This window comes from Barbus barbus (genome assembly GCF_936440315.1).
Source record: "Barbus barbus genome assembly, chromosome: 18".
NCBI classification, from domain to species: Eukaryota; Metazoa; Chordata; class Actinopteri; order Cypriniformes; family Cyprinidae; genus Barbus; species Barbus barbus.
The window spans coordinates 15955925-15974470 of NC_136746.1; the positions used below are offsets into that span (position 1 = coordinate 15955925).

The following is an 18546-nucleotide window of genomic DNA, read 5'->3' on the forward strand; positions in this document are numbered from 1 at the left end:
ATATGCTTGGACACAGAGCTCTGTGAACAGCCAGCCTCTTTAACAATGACCTTTTGTGTCTTGCCCTCCCTGTGCAAGGTGTCAATGGTCATCTTTTGGACAACTGTCAAGTCAGCAGTCTTCCCCATGATTGCGTAGCCTACAGAACTAGACTGAGAGACCATTTAAAGGCTTTTGCAGGTGTTTTGAGTTGATTAGAGTGTGGCACCAGGGGTCTTCAATATTGAACATTTTCACAATATTCTAATTTTCTGAGATACTGAATTTGGGACTTTCATTAGTTGTCAGTTATAATCGTCAAAATTAAAGGAAATAAACATTTTAAATATATCAGTCTGTGTGTAATGAATGAATCTAATATACAAGTTTCACTTTTTGAATGGTATTACTGAAATAAATCAACTTTTTCATGATATTCTAATTTTATGACCAGCACCTGTATAGTACAAAGCAGTCGACTCATTTTTGGCACAAATGGAACCTCATAGACGCCTTCACCACAGGGCGGAGCTACAGTGATTTACAAAGCAAGCTTGACGTCTGCAGTCAACAAGCGCCATCTGTTTACCTTCTCATTCCTGCTTAAATCAATACAGTAAGTAAATACATTATCAAAATCGGCTCATATTAGTGTTGACAAGTGTTTATGCGCGAATCAACTTGCCTCCGCTCGCTGCTGTCACATGATCATTTGCTTTAGCTACTAGTCGACGCTGGAATGCAGCGTTAAGGTCTATGCAAACTACTACAGCCCGCGCTGTGTGGTTTCTTTCAGGTAGCCCTCGTGTCAGACGCTGATGTTTAACGTTGACTACTCGCAGTATAAAGCTCTTTCGTTCTCTGTTCATGATATTGTCGATGGCAACACATTACGTATATATGATACGTATAATAATTTACTGTTATCTTTCTCTTATTCGTGTGATTTGGATTAGTGAAGTCCACATTCACGTTTACTGTCACTTTACAAACCCTAATATGCAAAATGCGTTAAGAGGTTCAGAGAGCTCCCAGACGACGCCATGGTTTAAGTAGGCGTGAATGTGAAGGGGGCGTGTCAAAGGAGCGCCAACGATTGGCTTTCACTTGCCTATTAGAATTCTGTTGCCATAGTGATTTGGTTTAAATGTCTGGCGCGAGAGGTGGGCGGCGGGTGTTCGGAATAATTCAGTTTCAGTAGACTACTTCGCTATATAATGTACCGTTACAGTTTCTTGATTTTTCTGCAGTCGAACGATAGTGAAATATGGTGACGACGCGAATTAGGTCTGAATACATGAAGAAATTTAAGGATCCGAAATGGGACACTTATGCAAAATGTTATGAGGATCTGCTGAAGTACAGACTGTCAAGACGGCTGTTGGAGCAAGCGCACAACCCCTGGTTTTGGGGAGAATGGGGGAGCGAGACAGGCTCCAGTGATAAATCTACTCCTCTGAGTCGGAATAAAGTTGAACCTGAGAGGCTCCATGATGAGAAACCAGAACGATCTGCATGTGTGACACCAGAACCAGCAGCTGAACCAGAACCACGGGCAGCAGACACCAGTAAGTCCCGAACTACAGGCTGTCATCTTCTGTTGTTTATCTTTTATACTATTCATATATTTTATAAAAACAGTTTGTATTCTAGTGGTTTTATTGTTAACTAAATCTTAAAAAATAGTTGTCATTAAATTGAAATAAATCTGAACAAATAATGATCTAAAATACATGTATTAGAATAACAAATTTTAAAAACCTGAATAAAATTTTCCTCAACTACTGAAAAAGTTACTGATTTCAGTAGCCTAATTAAATTAGTGAAACTAAATTTAAAGTTAAATAGAAATATATATTAAATAATAATAATACAAATTGACGAAAGTACATAACAAAATAACTCAAATTTAAACTAAAATAAAACCTGATAATATAAAATGAATAGTTTTTCATTAAAAAATCTTTGAATTTTTATTTTTCATTTAACATGAATATTTATGGTAATATTTTTATTTATTTTTTTACAGCTATAGTGTCATTTATACTTATGACAAATAGAGAGAAACATTACTCATTTGTTTATCATTTTCAGCTCATTCTAAACCTCATTTGTATTAGAGAACCTGATCACATTACCCCTTATTGAAATATGTACATTGGCACAGATTAGAATAATTTGCATAATAATGTTCAAACCACAATGGAAAACTAAACAGCAAATCATAAAGACACAGTAAATTGTGGTACTTAATGAAAACTACTTAATTAAAACACTATTCAAAATGTAAAATTCCATACATATCTCTGTCTTTATCAACAGAGCTTGTTACCAGAGTAGCTGAGCAGAGTCATCAAGAGGGGGAGGAAGAGAGAGCCAGAGAAAGCTCTCCTGCTCTCAACCCAGAAACTGACACGCATATCCTGAACACACCAAAGAGCAAACGCCGCTCCTCACACAAGTATACAAGATCAAAATTCAAGCCTCATGCCACCAAAGACCCTGAAAAAGAGAACCGTCACCCTTTTGCCCCGTATGGTGCAGGAGAGAGGAAGACAGATAAGGCTTCCAAGAAAACCCACAATGTTGGCCCTGCAGCATCAACTGCAGAGGTGAGGAACCTTTCAGGAAGCATAGCATACCATATCAAAAGAGAGCACTGACCAGTAAGAAAACTAAAAATAGTAAAATAATAATAACTATTGCAGTTTGGTTAACATAAATAGTCCATATAGATAGAGATGAACAATTATTTGCTTAATTTTTATCATTGGGACTTTAAAGGGATAATTAAATGTCATTATATTACTATTATTTTAAAGGAAAGTCTTTGAAAGTCAACATGGACCAATCTTGTTTTGTAAGTAAATGATGACAGAATTTAAATTTTGGGGTGAAATATTTCTTTAAAGGGATTGTTCACCCAAAAATGAAAATTCTGTCAAGAATTACTCACTATCATGTCGTTCCAAACCCACAAGACCTTCGTTCATCTTTGAAACACAAATTAAGTTATTTTTGATGAAATCTGAGAGCTTTCTGTCCCTGCATATACAGAAACACAACTACCACGTTGAAGGCCCAGAAATGTAGTAAGGACATAGATAAAATAGCGGCATCAGTGGTTCAACCGTAATTTTACGAAACTACAAAGATAGTTTTTTGTGCACAAAGATAACAAAAATAACGACTTTATTCAATTTATTCTCTTTCATGTCAATCTTTGATGTGCATTCTTGAAAGTACCACGACATATGCGTGTGGTGCTGCTGAAACAGGAGCCAGTGTTCTGACGTAGAACCTGGATGCAGCTTGTTGTTTACAGTTAAGGCTAGAAGGTATACAGCTACAGCCACTAGGGCTTACTGGTCATACGCACATCAATACTGCATAATTTTTGTTGTGCTGAACAACAATTACTGTATTTGCATTGTTTTAAAGGTAGGTTTAGGGGTGGGGTAGGTGTTGACATTAATAAAACGCAAAGGAATGCACATGCATGTGTTGTGGAACTCTCATGAATGCCCGTCAAAGACTGAATAAAGTAATGACCGATGTCCTTACTACCTTTCTGGGCCTTGGTAGCTGCGTTGCTGTTTATGCAGGGTCAGACAGCTCTCGGATATCATCAAAAATATCTTAATTTGTGTTCTGAAGATGAGCGATGTTCTTACGGGTTTGGAACTACATGACGGTGAGTAATTAATGACAGAATTTTCACTTTTGGGTGAACTGTCCCTTTAAGTACTCATTTGCTTATCGTTATTCATGCATACTTGATGCAGTGTTTCTTCTGTCTAGATCCATGAGTCAGCGTTACGAGCAAAAACCAGACGGGAGGTGGAAAAACAGATGAAGAGATTTGACAAACAAAGAGCTAGATCTGCTGACTTTGAAAAGAACAGAAATAAGATTGTCCCCGATTTCAACCCCTGGATGACGGAGTACATGCGCTGCTTTTCAGCTCATTCTCGGTAGTACTGCTCTCTGAAATCCTTTGGAAATGTCAGTGACTATCTAAACCTCTCAGGCTAAACGACCCAAAACACTTCACATGATGACTGGCGCATCTGTTCAGCTCACTTCCCGTCTTCCAGAATGGGCCACAATGAATCAAACAGATTATAACAAGGTTTTTTAGGGGTTTATTTATACACCATGGATATGTTGCATTTACTGGTACATATCAAACATGAAAACACAATCCATTGATGGTGCAGGGCAAATTGTCAAAACAATCACATGCCTTTGTTGCATGATTTTTGTAGGTCACGTAGATTTACAGACCATGAGATTTACCAGTGTCTCTTTACACTCTTAGCCAATTATTTAAGTGTTCAGTAACTGTCAGACAATTATAGACATATAATGTGATGTATTGTAATGTGTATTATCTACATTGTGTTAATAGGTAGGTTTAATGTAAAGAAATCCGTTTTGTACTTTACAGAAATCATTTGCGCCAACATGGATCTTTAAGTGTTAATCAACACTTAAATAATCTTACATTGGCAGTTGATCTGCTATATTAATATCTGCTTTCTTTGAAATGAGATGTATTATATTTTACCTGTATATTCACACTAATGATGTATTCCATGTGGTATTGTATCAGAACAGTAATATCATTACATAATGTAAAAAGTCACTGGTATCTGAAGTTTCTGAAGCATGAAACTCACAGCAAAATGACAAATCATTTTTGAATGAGATCATACACAGCAAAAGCAATTCCACCTGTTCATTATCAAGCATAACTTTCCATCAGTGTGATGTTATTTGGTTTTTAGTAGCACTCAGGTATTTCTTGTTATATTTTATATAATTTATTATTGAGAAATAATGATATTGCGATATTTGTACACAATTTACATAAGGATATTGAACTAATTTTGACTGTATTTTTAATTCAGCATCTCTGAACAAATGTACAGGTATTTTTCCCACATAGCTTCATAGTGATTTATGGCATGTACTGTGTGACTAGTGTTGGTTTTAGGCCAAGAATAATGAAGCCATAGTGTATATGAACTACAATAATATGATGAATATCCATTCCACTGTCTGTTATGGAAACAGTTTTGAAGGGTATTAAAATTTAAGTGTTTCGATTACTGCCTGTGAAAGTGAGTTTTCAGTCTTAATATTTTTAACAGGTTGCTGTTAATGGTATCTTAAAGTAAAATAAAACAAAACATTTTTGATAAGTGTGTTACGCTATAAAAGTAGTTCTCGTGTTTGTAGGTGGGGATAGCTTGTTCACAGGTTTGCTGCAGTAAAATATGAAACTCTGTTCTCACTAATGCACAAGGCAGATTTTTATATTGCCAACTTATTACAGCATGCTGTTCCTGGGCATCAGGATTCTGCAAGCTTGCCAAGACCTCATCCATGTGTCAGATCCATGCAGCAATTTAAATGACCCCCCCTTACTCACTTGAGTTTTAGGAATTGTTCTTTAACTTGTTTTTTTTTTAAGAAATTGTTGCATTTCCATGAAGAAAGCTGACTAGAAAGTTTTACACAAATTACATTGATTTTACAAACACTGATTTTACATTCAGCAGCTAAATTGTACATTTGATTATGTCGGTTTTGAATCAGGCCATAATTCTTTACATCAGTGCTACAGATTTATACAGATGTTGTTTTTTTTTTTTGATCAATGTAAAGTGTAGAGACAAGATTAATGAAAAATGAATAACCAACTACCATTTAGGGCATTGTTAAACATGACTATTGGCAATCTGTCCCATTTTTACAAACATAAAAGCTTGATATAAAGACATAATGGCAAGCATCTTGAAGCGAGGTCCACAATGATTTATCATTAATTTTCGGATATGTCCATTTAAAATGTATAAGAAGAACAGGGCACAAGTAGGTAAAAATAATAAAATATTTTCTCAAGGAGGAATTTTTTTTTTTTTTCCGAAAACAAAGAAATCAGTTCAAACACATCAGTGTCATTCCAACAGACACCTAAAAATGGGACCGCAGCACAAAAATGCTTTACAATAAATATAGAGCATGTAACACTGATTCTGAAGCTGTTCATACTGACAATGAATTACAGTGCGATATGAAGGTAAGTGTGCGCTGGCCCTTAAATTTTTCATTTTGTATGCAAATTATAATACAAAAACAAAGCCTTCTTGACATAAATGTCAAAAACCATTTTTATGAAATACTCTAGCATCCTTTTCTAGAGCATACCAACCAAAAAACACAACAGACATGGAAAAAAAATAATAAAAAGCAAATAAAAGCAAACAACGTGCTAGCAAGATATTGTTATAAGATATACAGGCACGTGCCAGAGCAGCGATGCAGTATGCCTAAGCTATATATATGCTGTATATAGTCATTTATGAATATGTCGTAGTACTGCAACCATGAAACATGCTCCACGGTGATAACAGAAACTCTTCTCTACACAACATCTACATATGGAAGAGGGAAAGACGGGCAAGGGCTCAGTGCAGTATTCTCAGGGGCAAGGGCCGGGTCTTTTAGCTACCCTCAGGGTTTTGGCTACCACAGATGTCTTGGCTTGGGCCCGAGGGAGACAGTAAACATTTTTTCTGGAGCCTTCTGGAGCACAGGGGGTCCCTCGGCATGTTAGAACAGAAGTAAAAGCAAGGTGAGGGAAACAGTCACTCCACCACGATGAGCCAAACGTCAAATTCCCCACTAATGTCGTCCTCCTCGTGTTCACAAAACCTGCCTTGGCCAAAGGACACAGAAAAAGTGCAGGTAATTATATAGATGGTTTTTTCAGAGGCTTTTCTTCTTGTCTACAAACTGAAGGAGCAGCTTCAAGACACCTTGAATCTCTATTTCTAGCTCGCATTCCAAATAAGGCCACTCAGAAACCTTGGAAAGCATTTGGGAGGATCTGGAGTTAAATATACCCTGACACGGTCTCTCATGTGGCATTTGACTGATAAGAGGGTGAAGGGCTTTAAAGGACGTGTTTGTCCTCATGAGGAGGTGGAAGGTGAAACATTTGGCCATTTGTTTGTGTGTATGTGTCCTGGTGCTGCGTCATCGTCACTCGTACGTAAGGCATGCAGAAACAAACTTGAACGGCGTTTGGTGGGTGTCAGTGACAAAAATAGCACCTCTTCTTGAAGAGATCTCCTCCCGGCTAGGGCATGCCAAATACAGTAGAGATGCTGTGGGGTAGCTATCAACATCCTTTTACAGACAATTTATGAAAACACTTTGACTAAAGCTAAAATGATGTGTCATCAAGTATTTTGGTATCACTTTACAATACAGCTCATGTCATTACCATTAGATAATACATTTGGAAACAACACTTTTTAAAGCATTTAATAATCTAGGTTCATTCATGAATATATAATTTTTATACGACCTTAAATTAGTACTGTTCAAAAGTTTGGGGTGGTACGATTGTTGAATATTTTTGAAAGAAGTCTCTTAGACTCACAAATGCTGCACTTGTAAATAAGACAATTAAAAAAACAGTAACATTCAACTATTTCAATTAATATTTAATAATAACTGAAATGATGAATATTCAATAAATGATTAATATTGAATTAATATTTCGATTCAAAACAACTGTTTTCAATTTTAATATACTTTAAAAGATCATTTATTCCTGTGATGGCAAAGCTGAATTTTCCGCATCATTAACCCAGACTTCAGCGTCACATGATCCTTCAGAAATCATTCTAAAATTGATTTGCTGCTCAAGAAACATTTCTTCTAATTATCAATGCTGAAAATGGTTTTGAGCTTCTGAATGGTAATTTACAGAAATTAACATGAATCAAGATTAGTAAATTCTGTAAATGTACTGCATTTGTAAACAAAGAACCTAATTATAAAGCGTTACCACAATTTTTTACCATGAAAAGGGAAACCAACAACATCCTTTTGCAGAGGAAACGGGTAAACTAGGAGTGAGCAGAAATTAATGCTAAATAATTAGAATATTGGGGAAATTGGGCCTCATTCAAGAAACACTAATGCAATTGCGTAAGTCTCATTCAATTCAGTGCGACTATATCTACATAAAAAAATGGTTTACAAATGATTACAACAAATGTTATGCTCGTATTTACAGACCCATTGTTTTGCATTCTTTCACCTTCGATTCTTACATTGTTAGCATTTAAGTGACTCAATGCTTGAAAAATGCGATCATTTAATAAATGAAAATAGTGAGGAAAAAGAGAGTGAGATAAAAATGAAAATTCTAGCTAAACTAAAAGTTTCATATACGATTCAATTATTTTAAAAAACAACAAGGACACTGAACAGAAAAAAAACACTACCACACTGAACAAGACACTTAAATCTAATATGCAGGGAATGATGTTCTGATAAATGTGAACAACTGTTTCTGATTAAATCTGAATGCAGCACAGCTATTTTTAGTGGATGTTGCCGTTGAGAGTGGTACAGAGGGCCAGTGGAGGAAGAACAGCACTCTACCACCCTCATGCATTCAAACTATCACACTCATATCAGAGCTATTTAGATATCAAGTTTATAGTATTAGCAAAACTTAGAAAATTAGTATCAAAGAATAAACATTAATATTGTTAAAAAAAAGTACTGAAACCTCAGAACAGCTTCTAATATTAAAACCTCTGAAAACTTAAAAGATTTGAAAGCAAGCAGAGAGAGGAAGTGAACCCTCTGGACCTTCACCTGGTTGGTCAGCTTACTGGGATCGGTGTTAACAGCCACACTCCTGCACACTCTCTGCTTGAGCCCGTCTGGGAGAACGCAGCTGCCGCAACGCTGCATCTCCATACTGGATTCCTGAACCCATCCGCTCCGGGTCCAGCTCGCCTACACAACCAAATGATAAGCACAGCAGCATGATTCAAATGTTTTTGTAAGCTTATAAGTAAGAGCACAAGGCACTGATATTTTTGTACCTGACTCTATTTTGTTTAGGATTTTCCGAGCGCACTGGACAAAAGCTTCCTCCACGTTCTCCCCTGTTAGAGCACTGGTCTCCAAAAACATGAGCTCTGAAAGCAAAGATATAAACAGGTTTTGTTTAATAAAATTCACTGAATCTATTCTCAAAAAAAAAAAAAAAAAAAATACAAGATTGTGATTATATTGCAAAATATTCTGTAATAAGTATTATATATATATATATATATATATATATATATATATATATATATATATTATAGTATTTATTAATATTTTGAAGTGGAATTAATTTTTGCATTTTCAGTTTTCATTTAAATTTTTGTCATGCGCTTTTGTAATTTTAGATTAAAGATAGATATATACATACATATAGATATATAGATATAACATTCATTTATATTTGGCTTTAGTCATTTTAGTACTTCTAATTAAGTTATTTTATTTAGTTGCCATTGCAACATTTCCAAATTTACATTTTTCAATTAATATTAATATTTTATTTTAGCATCATTTAAAATATTGCAAACTATTTTTAATAATTTTAGTTAACAATAACACCACAGATTTACAAGCACTCAGTATATCCACAATGGTAAGGCACCAATAACCAATCGCTGATTAGCCTCAGAAAAAGCCCTTGTGATCTCAATGCAGCCAGTTGTGGGTCTTGACTGGTTCATGTTTATGTTAGTTATACTATCCTGAAGTGACCTCTAGTGGTACAATCACAATATGAAAGCAGATATATTGTCCAATACATAATTTTGAGTTATAAACATGCTTTAAAGGATATCATCAATAGAGGACATGTATTTTAGCCAAAAGCAATGGTTTGAAGTTAAAAACATCTTGATGGATTGATCTATATATTCTATAGATTGATAGATATTTATTGGTGTACTGTGGTCATGTGGATTATTATGATGTTTTCATCAGCCAGTTGAAAGCAATTGGGCACCTCTATAACTCTGTACAATTGTTAGCAGCCAGGAACTGCTTGTCTGACATACGCACCATTCTCTTGAGCGAAGCGTGAAGCCTCCAGAAAGGTGACTTCACGGTCAGCATCCAGATCTTTCTTATTTCCACACAGTATGATCACTATGTTCTGGCTGGCCAGCATCCGGGCATCTGTCAGCCAGTTGGTCAAAGCGTTGTATGTTTCTCGACTAACATCCAGAGACAGAAAGCGTGAGAAAACAACACACTTAAGGATCTATAAATGCATATCAATGTAGTTCTAGGTAGACATCCAGAAATATATGAATACCTGGGAAAAAAAAGAGCAATACATCATATTTTGCAGAGGCACTGGATATACAAGTGTGACTTTACCTAGTGATGTCATACACAAGAAGAGCCCCTGCTGCCCCTCTGTAATAGCTGCGTGTAACAGACCTGAGGGGAACAAACATTAAGCCTATGTGACATCTGTAAAAGTTTGTGATAAGACATGGTCAAATCTAGTGATAAACCAATATATCAGCCAAACAATTATGTTGCTGATATGTGACCCTGGACCACAAAACCAGTCATAAGTGTCAATTTTTCCAAATTGAGATTTCTACATCATCTGAAAGCTGAATAAATAAGCTTTCCATTGATGTGTGGTTTGTTAGGATAGGACGATATTTGGTCCAGATACAACTATTTGAAAATCTGGAATTGAAAAAAATCTAAATACTGAGAAAATCACCTTTAAAGTTGTCTAAATTAAGTTTTTAGCTATGTATATTACTAACCAAAAATTAAGAGATGATGATATATTTACGGTAGGAAATTCACTAAATATCTTCATGGAACACGATCTTATATCCTAATGATTTTTGGCATAAAAGAAAAATTTTGACCCATACAATGTACTTTTGGCTATTGCTACAAATATACCCCAGCGACTTAAGACTGGTTTTGTGCTCCAGGGTCACATATTTGGTCATTTCAGAGATTTCTTGGCATTGGCAATTAGTTTTAGAAATATATAATACTTTCTTTATCCAAATATACTACAATTTAAAAAGCTCAAAATTATTTAAATGCTTTTATTCAACAAAGATGCAATAAATCAAATAACAATCAACACTGATCATAATAAGAAATGTTTCTTGAGTACAAAATCATCACAGAATGATTTCTGAAGGATCATGTGACACTAAAGACTGGAGTAATGGCTGCTGAAAATTCAGCTTTGTCATCACAGGAATAAATTATATTCAAATACTGAACAGTTATTGTAAATTGCAATAATATTTCACAATATTGTAATTTTTACTGTATTTTTAATCAATAAACTCAGCCTTGGTGAGCATAAGAGGCTTTCTTTAAAAACATTAAAACATCTTACTGACTCCAAACTTTGGAACATTGTATAAATATTATGTAAAATATATGCTTGCTTAAAGGCTGAATTGACATTCACTTTTAACTTCAAACAGAGTAATCAGTGAGAATAGGGTGAAATTTGTTTTTCTTCTGGTAATTAAAGAAGCGAAAGTACTTAAAGTACTTAAATTGTGGAAGTACTAGAATGAAGAAAGTGAATGCAAAAGCTTAAACAAGTGCTAAAACATTAACGTCCAAATGATGTTACTAACATCAAATAGTACTCTGGATAGTATATTGGGATTATATCAGCAATCAGCCACCCTGCCGTCTAGATAACGTGAAGGTTGTATCTAACCTAAATTGTATCTAGGTGCTGAAAAATCAATATCAATTGACTGCTAGTCTAATCATATCTGCTCACAACAGCAGGAGTGTATGGCTCAGACCTCCTCCAACATTAGCCGGACTGACATGTTTCTGTTCAACCTACAGCATGTTTACCTGATTGACTGCAACATATTATCTGCAAAGAGGTATTAAGCCTCATAATTCTGAAATAAACATGTATCAACATTTTAATGCAAATTATTGTATAATAAAATGAGCTGTAGCAGCAAACAGAGCACAGCAGTACCAAAAGCTCTTCTCAGTGCTGTTTGAAGAAGAGACTAATTGCATAATATTTTGCTTCAAGCTATCCTGTGATTTATTTTTTTATAATTATGTAACTGTAACGAAAAACAAACTCTTTTCACTTTCCAAATGCAATAAATAGCTTTCTCTCAGGGGCATTATCCCCCTGTCATTGTTAACTAAAGAAATTAATAGTTTTATTAAAAGCTATTAATATATTCATTTTACACATACACAAATATACACACAAATTAAATTTATTTATAATTAAATGTATAAAATTAAAAATGTTGCCTTGCAAACTAACTAAAGTAAGATAAAGTATTAAAATGTCTAAAACTAAAATTGAAATAAAATAAAGTAAAAATAATGCTAAATAAAAATATAAAATAAAACTGATAAAAAACTAATAGAAATTAAAATAGCACAGAACAAATTTACTAAAACTTAAATTAAAATAAAAAATGAAAATATATTTTTAAAAAATATATATTTTTGTATATTTTTATATAATAATTTATAATTTTTTAAAGGAGCACCAGCGGCACATTTGGCTTAATTGGTGCCCTGTGGAAGTAAAGACAAGAAAAAAATTTAAATAAATAAATCATAGGCCCGGGTTCACAAATGGGGCTTAGTTTAAGACAGGACAAGGCCTTAGTTAGATTAAGATATTTAAGCAACTTTTACAAAAATGCCTACAGGTGTGCATCTTGACACGGAACAATGATACTGGCATATTTTAAGACTTGTCAGAGCAAGATATTTTCAGTTGAGACAGCTCAAACATGCATTTTAGTCTAACCCTAGCCTTGTCTGTGAAACCGGGGGATCATTTTTTTATATTTTTAATAAGTCTCAAAGCTATGTATAAACACACAAAAAAACCCTACATAAACAAAAGGTGGTTTGTGTGACATCAGCATATTTTCATTTAAATGCGCTGAGGCTATTTTAGCTCCAAGGAAGCTGCTGGCAAATATTCAGTGCAAATTAAATGCATGTTGATAGCGCTGACAAATGAATCGGTACAAGGTACTATAAACTCCTACATGCAATCTGGACTTGAATCACTCCCTCCCCAAATGTTTCACCATCTGACTGCCTGAGAACTGAAAATCTGGAAATTATCATCATAAGCCAAATCTCACAGTGGTCCTTACAAACACGGCCAATCTAAGAGCTAAACAGTTTTAGAAATATGACACAGTCGTATGAACACACCTGAAACGCTCCTGTCCTGCTGTATCCCAGATCTGGAGCTTGACACACTTACTGACCACACTAATTATCTTCGAGCCAAATTCAACCCCGATAGTGTGATTTGAGTCATCTTTGACTGGAAGAACAAGGAAAAGACATCAGCAACAGAACAATGACATGTGTAACATTTCATAGATTTGTTTCTGAATGTTTCATAAGATAACCGAAACTGACGTACATCTTTTTTCTATAAACTGATGAAGAAGACAAGATTTTCCAGTTCCTGCATTTCCGATCACAAGAAACTTAAACAGGAAATCTAAAGGGGAGGAAAACAAAAACAATAAAGATAGTCAAAAACTGCATAGAATTCTCATAATAATAGGATAGTATAGGAATCAGAGTATCAGAGTATAGGCTATTGACACTGGTCATTATCTAATGTAAAGAGATTTGTCATCAAGTTATATCCAAATAAACAACGGTCTTTCTATAGTAACTGTTACTATAAGTGCTGTTTTAATTGACAAATCAAAGATTAATGAACACTCATATGAATGGCGTCGACAGATGAAACATATGGCAGACAGATAGCTGCTGCCTAGCTGGACTGAACAGAGCTTGTAAGCAATACTGTGATGAATGAGCTCGGGACACCTGCTAAAATTCATGCTATGCTGCCGATAAGAAGTGTGGCAGGATAAAAAGAAAATTAGTCACCCTACCGTATGTCTCTGACATGACTGGCGCTGTGTTTCTAGCCTGTTTATACTCTCTTTCAAGGCAATCAACAAGGATATCAAATAAAGGGAAATCCCTTAGAGGGTTTCGTGCATCCTAGTCGGAAGTTTGTGGAGCAACTACTTCCTGTTGAGATTTTCAAAGTAAAAGTCACAATTCTTTGCAAAATGACACAAAAATGCACAATTTTTCTAAAACAAAATAAATTAAATTAAATTAAAATTAAAGTATATATTTTATTCCTGGTCGTGGGTGTTTTTATTTATTTTATTTTTTAGATTGGTGTATTTGACAGAAATGTACGCAAATCGAAATGTTAACAATTTACGGTAGCTATTTTTTGCATTTTCTATTAAAACTCACTCTTTTATATATTATTAGGTCTGTTTTACTCCAAAACTCCAAATGCTTTCAAGTAACCACTAGGGGGTGGTAGTTGGTTATAAGTGCGAGTTGCATCTGTTCTGAAAAACCACACTAACTCATGATAATTTAAAGCACATTTTACAGGGCTGATCTCTTTGTACCTTTCACAACTAATAAATTATATTTTGTTTTTATATCCACAATTTTTCATTGTGAGTGTGTGTTACCTTACATTAACCCCAGAATCCATAATTGCAACACAGACTACACAGGATTGATCAGGAAAATAGCGTGATGGAGTCAAAAAAATAATAAATAAATAAATAAATTCCATACTTGAAAGCATATCACGGCTGTTTGTGCAACATTTCCTTATGCTTGATGTAAATTACCCTCTATAAATTGTAGACCACATGTCATTCAGTAATGACTAATGGATGTTATTACACACAAACATAATGTGGAGCATATGAAACAAAGAGTATTATATAAAATGGTTTTGTTTAATCTTTCTATGATGGTATAATCAGCTCACGATTAAACGAAAAATGTTCATTTGCAATCAACAAGCAAAAAGGCCAGAGAGTTCATAGTGCAGAGCCAAACGTTGCTGTCATCAAGGCAATCCTGCTGTGACACTTGAAGCTCTTCTAGAAAATCTAATATAATATCAACCCCCAAGAATGGGGCTGCTTCCACATATCTTCTCCAGATGGCTGTACATTGGTCCTGGGTTCACTGCATAATGCCTCAGGATGTATAGGCTGCATATCTCTTTTCTGTTCCCGTCCTGATTGTTTTAGATCCTTCCTGGCTCTCTATGTCAAAGATACATGACTGAACAAAGGAATTTGAGCTCATAGAGCTATGTCAACATGTAAACAAACCACTCAGTTAACATGCTTTTATATATACAGTCATGTACACTACTAGGCAAACATTTGGACACACCAATTTTTTTTATTCATATTTTCTATTTTCCACATTTTAAAAAGGAAGTATGGGAATTATGAGGTGAACAAAAATGTCTAACAAATCAAAACTATATATTTTTTAGATTCTTCATATATATGCAAAGTAACTGACTGGAACAAAGGCTGCTGAAAATTCAGCTTTGCCATCACAGGTATTAATTACATTGTAAAATATATTCAAATTGTAAAAAGTTATTTTAAACTTTTATAATATTTCACAATATTACTGTGAGTATAAGAGACTTCTTTCAAAAACATTACATTAAAAATAATAACAAACATTAGAACGTTTTATGTAATGTAATGTATATGGTAATGCACATATGATCATACTATTGTGTGACTAATTTTAAGTATAATGATAATTGATAATTGATTATTTTATTATATCCAGTGAACTCTTTACATATGTTAAAGATTTTGAGATTTTATATGTAGATATTTCTGATCACTTCCCATTATCATGTACCATGAGGTTAAGTAGTGTTAAATCAAGGACACAAATGTCGAAAAATCACAGTGATGTAAGACCTTGGACAAGATTTAAATGGGGAACTAATGGTTAGAGGCTGGTTTTGCAAAGATTATCTTATTCACTGAATGGAAACTTTTTAGGTGGCTTTTCTACTGCAGTGGAAGAAGACACTAATATAGCAGCTAAGATGTTGACAGACTGTTTACATGAAGCAGGTAAAGTCTATAATTAAAGTTAAACAACCACAGTGGTAGGATGAAGATTGTTCATTTCAGAAATCTGTAAAATATAGTGTTTTAATTCAGAAGAACAGGTGCGGAGACTATGAACAATTAAATTATTGAGAAGTGACAATTAAAAAAAGTATATAATAGAAAAAAAAACAGTATAATTTAAATGTTTTAGGTAATATACTACAGGAAAACATTTGCAGCTATGGAAGAAAAGGTCTAATAATATACAGTCTAATAATATCGCACATGATAAGTGGCAAGAATATTTTATAAAGTTATTTTCTGATTCAAAATTTAATATAGATGCTGACTTTAAAAACTTTGTCACAGATTGTGTGAATAATCATAAAGTTGCATTATTTAATGAAGATGAAATTTTAGATAGTAGTATTACTCATAACGAGATTTTTAAAGTTATTATATCAATGAGTAATGGAAAGGCCCCTGGACCAGACGGTTTTATTATTGAGATGCTGAAAGCATCACATGTGTTGTGTCCTATAATGCTGTCTTTATATAACAAAATACTAGATACAGGGGACTTTCCAGAGATTTGGTGTGAGGCTGTGATTTTTTCGCTATACAAGAATGGTGATAAAAATGATGCAAGAAATTATAGGGGGATCTAATTGCTTAATGTGCTTGGTAAAATTTTGTTAATTTTTGATATCAACAATTCAATTTTCACTAGTTAAAATGCTAATTCTTGATATCAAGAATTAAATTGTTGATATCTGTAATTATATTTTCACTAGTTAAATGTCACCATAGCCTGCCATTCAAAATAAATTGTTGATATCAAGAATTAATTTCTTACTAGTTAAAATTCCAATTTCACATCTCAGAAATACAATTCTTACTAGTAAAAATTTATATTCTTGATATCAACAATTTAATTCTTGATATCAACAATTTAGTTCTTGATGTCAACAATTAAATTGTTGATATCAGAAATTACCCTCCCAGTTGTTGATATCAGAAATACATTTTCAGATATCAGAAATAAACATTGTCACTAGTGACAATTAAATTGTTGATATCAAGAATTAAATTGTTGATATCAAGAAGTAGCATTTTAACTAGTAAAAAATGAATTGTTGATATTGTGACGAGTCAATATCAAGAATTCATATCATGTGAAGGAATAAAAGTCAAAACGGCTTGCCATAATGAGGCATGGTATACATCAGTTCTGGAAAATAATAAGTTAAATAAATATTCACAATGCAAGACTTCTTTGATACAAGAGAGCTACATTGCGTCTGTGTATAATATGCAACTGGTACGATCATTGTTCCTTTTTAGATGTTCAAGTCATCATCTTGCTATAGAAACAGGCAGATGGAGTAATACACCAATGGCAGAGAGAATCTGTAGTTATTGTAAATTAACATCAAATATTTCTGTGATAGAAGATGAGAAGCATTTTTTTGTATGATTGTTCCTTGTATGAGGATTTGCGTAAGAAATACTTAGGTGACCTTGCGCTTGTTGGTGATGTTTGTATTGATGTGTCAAGTGTTTGTAATTCAGGATATGCATGGAGATTGGCATTGTATACATACCATGGAATGAAGAAAAGATTATCTCCCATGTTATTATGATTTTGTGGAACTATGGGCCGAGAGGCCATGTATTCCTGGAATAAATTTGAAACTTGAAACTTGAATATAATGATAATTTCGGTCAGTTTAAGAAAGTACCATCCAGACACAACTGTACACATGTACTGTAGCATCCCACAAGCTTTATGTCTTGCATATAAAAGTTCTTCATAAGCCATTGTGAGTTTGTGGTATGGAAAAAGGGGGGTTGCATTCATCCCTGAGGAGCTCTGCTATCACAAGAGCACAATGGTAACCAGGAAGAAGGGAAGTTAACTGTCCTTGGAATCTAAAATTGTCATCACACTGTCTGCATCAGGATGTTATTTTGAAATGTGGGAGGTTTTGTCAGCTCAAAGCAATGATTAGAAAGGCTTGCATCTGTGCCAGGTTAAACCTCAGGGCAAAGAATGTGCGATAGCACAAAACAGTATCACAACTGCTGTCACGACAGAGCTAGAAATGCTATCGTTTAGTTTGTTTTCCCAGTTTTCTTTTGGAATGTTAAAATGTAGGCATGTTTCATTGAAGAAATTAGATTCTTAGCAGTAAATGTACATGCAGTTACTTCTTTGCAGGTGTTGAAGAGTTTCTACACTATGTAGATGCATCTAACTGCCTACAAATTGTGTGGTATGTTGCAGTACATCAAGAGTTTTCAGTTACTCTGCAGGTTTTTTTAGTCTGAGCCCTTATATATGGAATCAATCCACTCTTTATGACACTAATAGCATGAACAGCACAGACACAACCAGATTCCTCATGTTTTTTTCAGTGCCTTGCAGAACAACATATGGCTTGTTAGTTTAAGGTGACTGGGAAAACACACCAGAGTCATGCATTGCATTAACAGCAAGGCTTTTGACTGGGTGCCTTCATCTGCGATCAGTGCATCAGTGTTTCTGACTTTCAAACACAGTGTGCTGTTAAGCAGTTGTTTATCCTGTAGCACAGTATCCTCTATGCAGACAAATGCTAAAGATTTAACTCTGGGACCAATTAGCACACTCTAAATCACGAACACACTGAATACCGCCGTTGTTTTGCATCCAGAAAAGGCGAAAGCTACTCTGATTCGTCCTCCACTC

At 34.4% G+C, this 18546-nt stretch overlaps 2 protein-coding genes across 4 annotated transcripts; one reads left to right on the forward strand and one right to left on the reverse strand.

The window, feature by feature from the left end:
• Positions 1 to 506: 506 nt before the first annotated feature.
• On the forward strand, positions 507 to 5198 carry ccsapb (centriole, cilia and spindle-associated protein b). Of its 2 annotated transcripts, none has more exons than XM_079440158.1 (4): positions 507 to 595; positions 1230 to 1547; positions 2302 to 2591; positions 3781 to 5198. In XM_079440158.1, the coding sequence occupies exons 2-4, from the start codon at positions 1247 to 1249 to the stop codon at positions 3955 to 3957; spliced, it is 768 nt and encodes a 255-aa protein (XP_079296284.1). In that variant the 5' UTR covers positions 507 to 595; positions 1230 to 1246; the 3' UTR covers positions 3958 to 5198. The 2 variants fall into 2 exon arrangements, with proteins under 2 accessions (XP_079296284.1, XP_079296285.1); XM_079440159.1 differs by having other exon boundaries at positions 510 to 595; positions 1211 to 1547.
• Positions 4104 to 13923, reverse strand: LOC306884367 (ras-related protein Rab-4A-like). Of its 2 annotated transcripts, none has more exons than XM_079440161.1 (8): positions 13791 to 13923; positions 13304 to 13384; positions 13087 to 13201; positions 10243 to 10305; positions 9922 to 10076; positions 8901 to 8996; positions 8668 to 8811; positions 4104 to 6702 (listed from the first exon to the last, which is right to left on the reverse strand). In XM_079440161.1, exons 1-7 carry the CDS (start codon positions 13804 to 13806, stop codon positions 8696 to 8698), a joined length of 642 nt encoding a protein of 213 aa, XP_079296287.1. In that variant the 5' UTR covers positions 13807 to 13923; the 3' UTR covers positions 4104 to 6702; positions 8668 to 8695. The 2 variants fall into 2 exon arrangements, with proteins under 2 accessions (XP_079296287.1, XP_079296288.1); XM_079440162.1 differs by having other exon boundaries at positions 4105 to 6706.
• Between the last annotated feature and the right edge of the window lie 4623 nt (positions 13924 to 18546).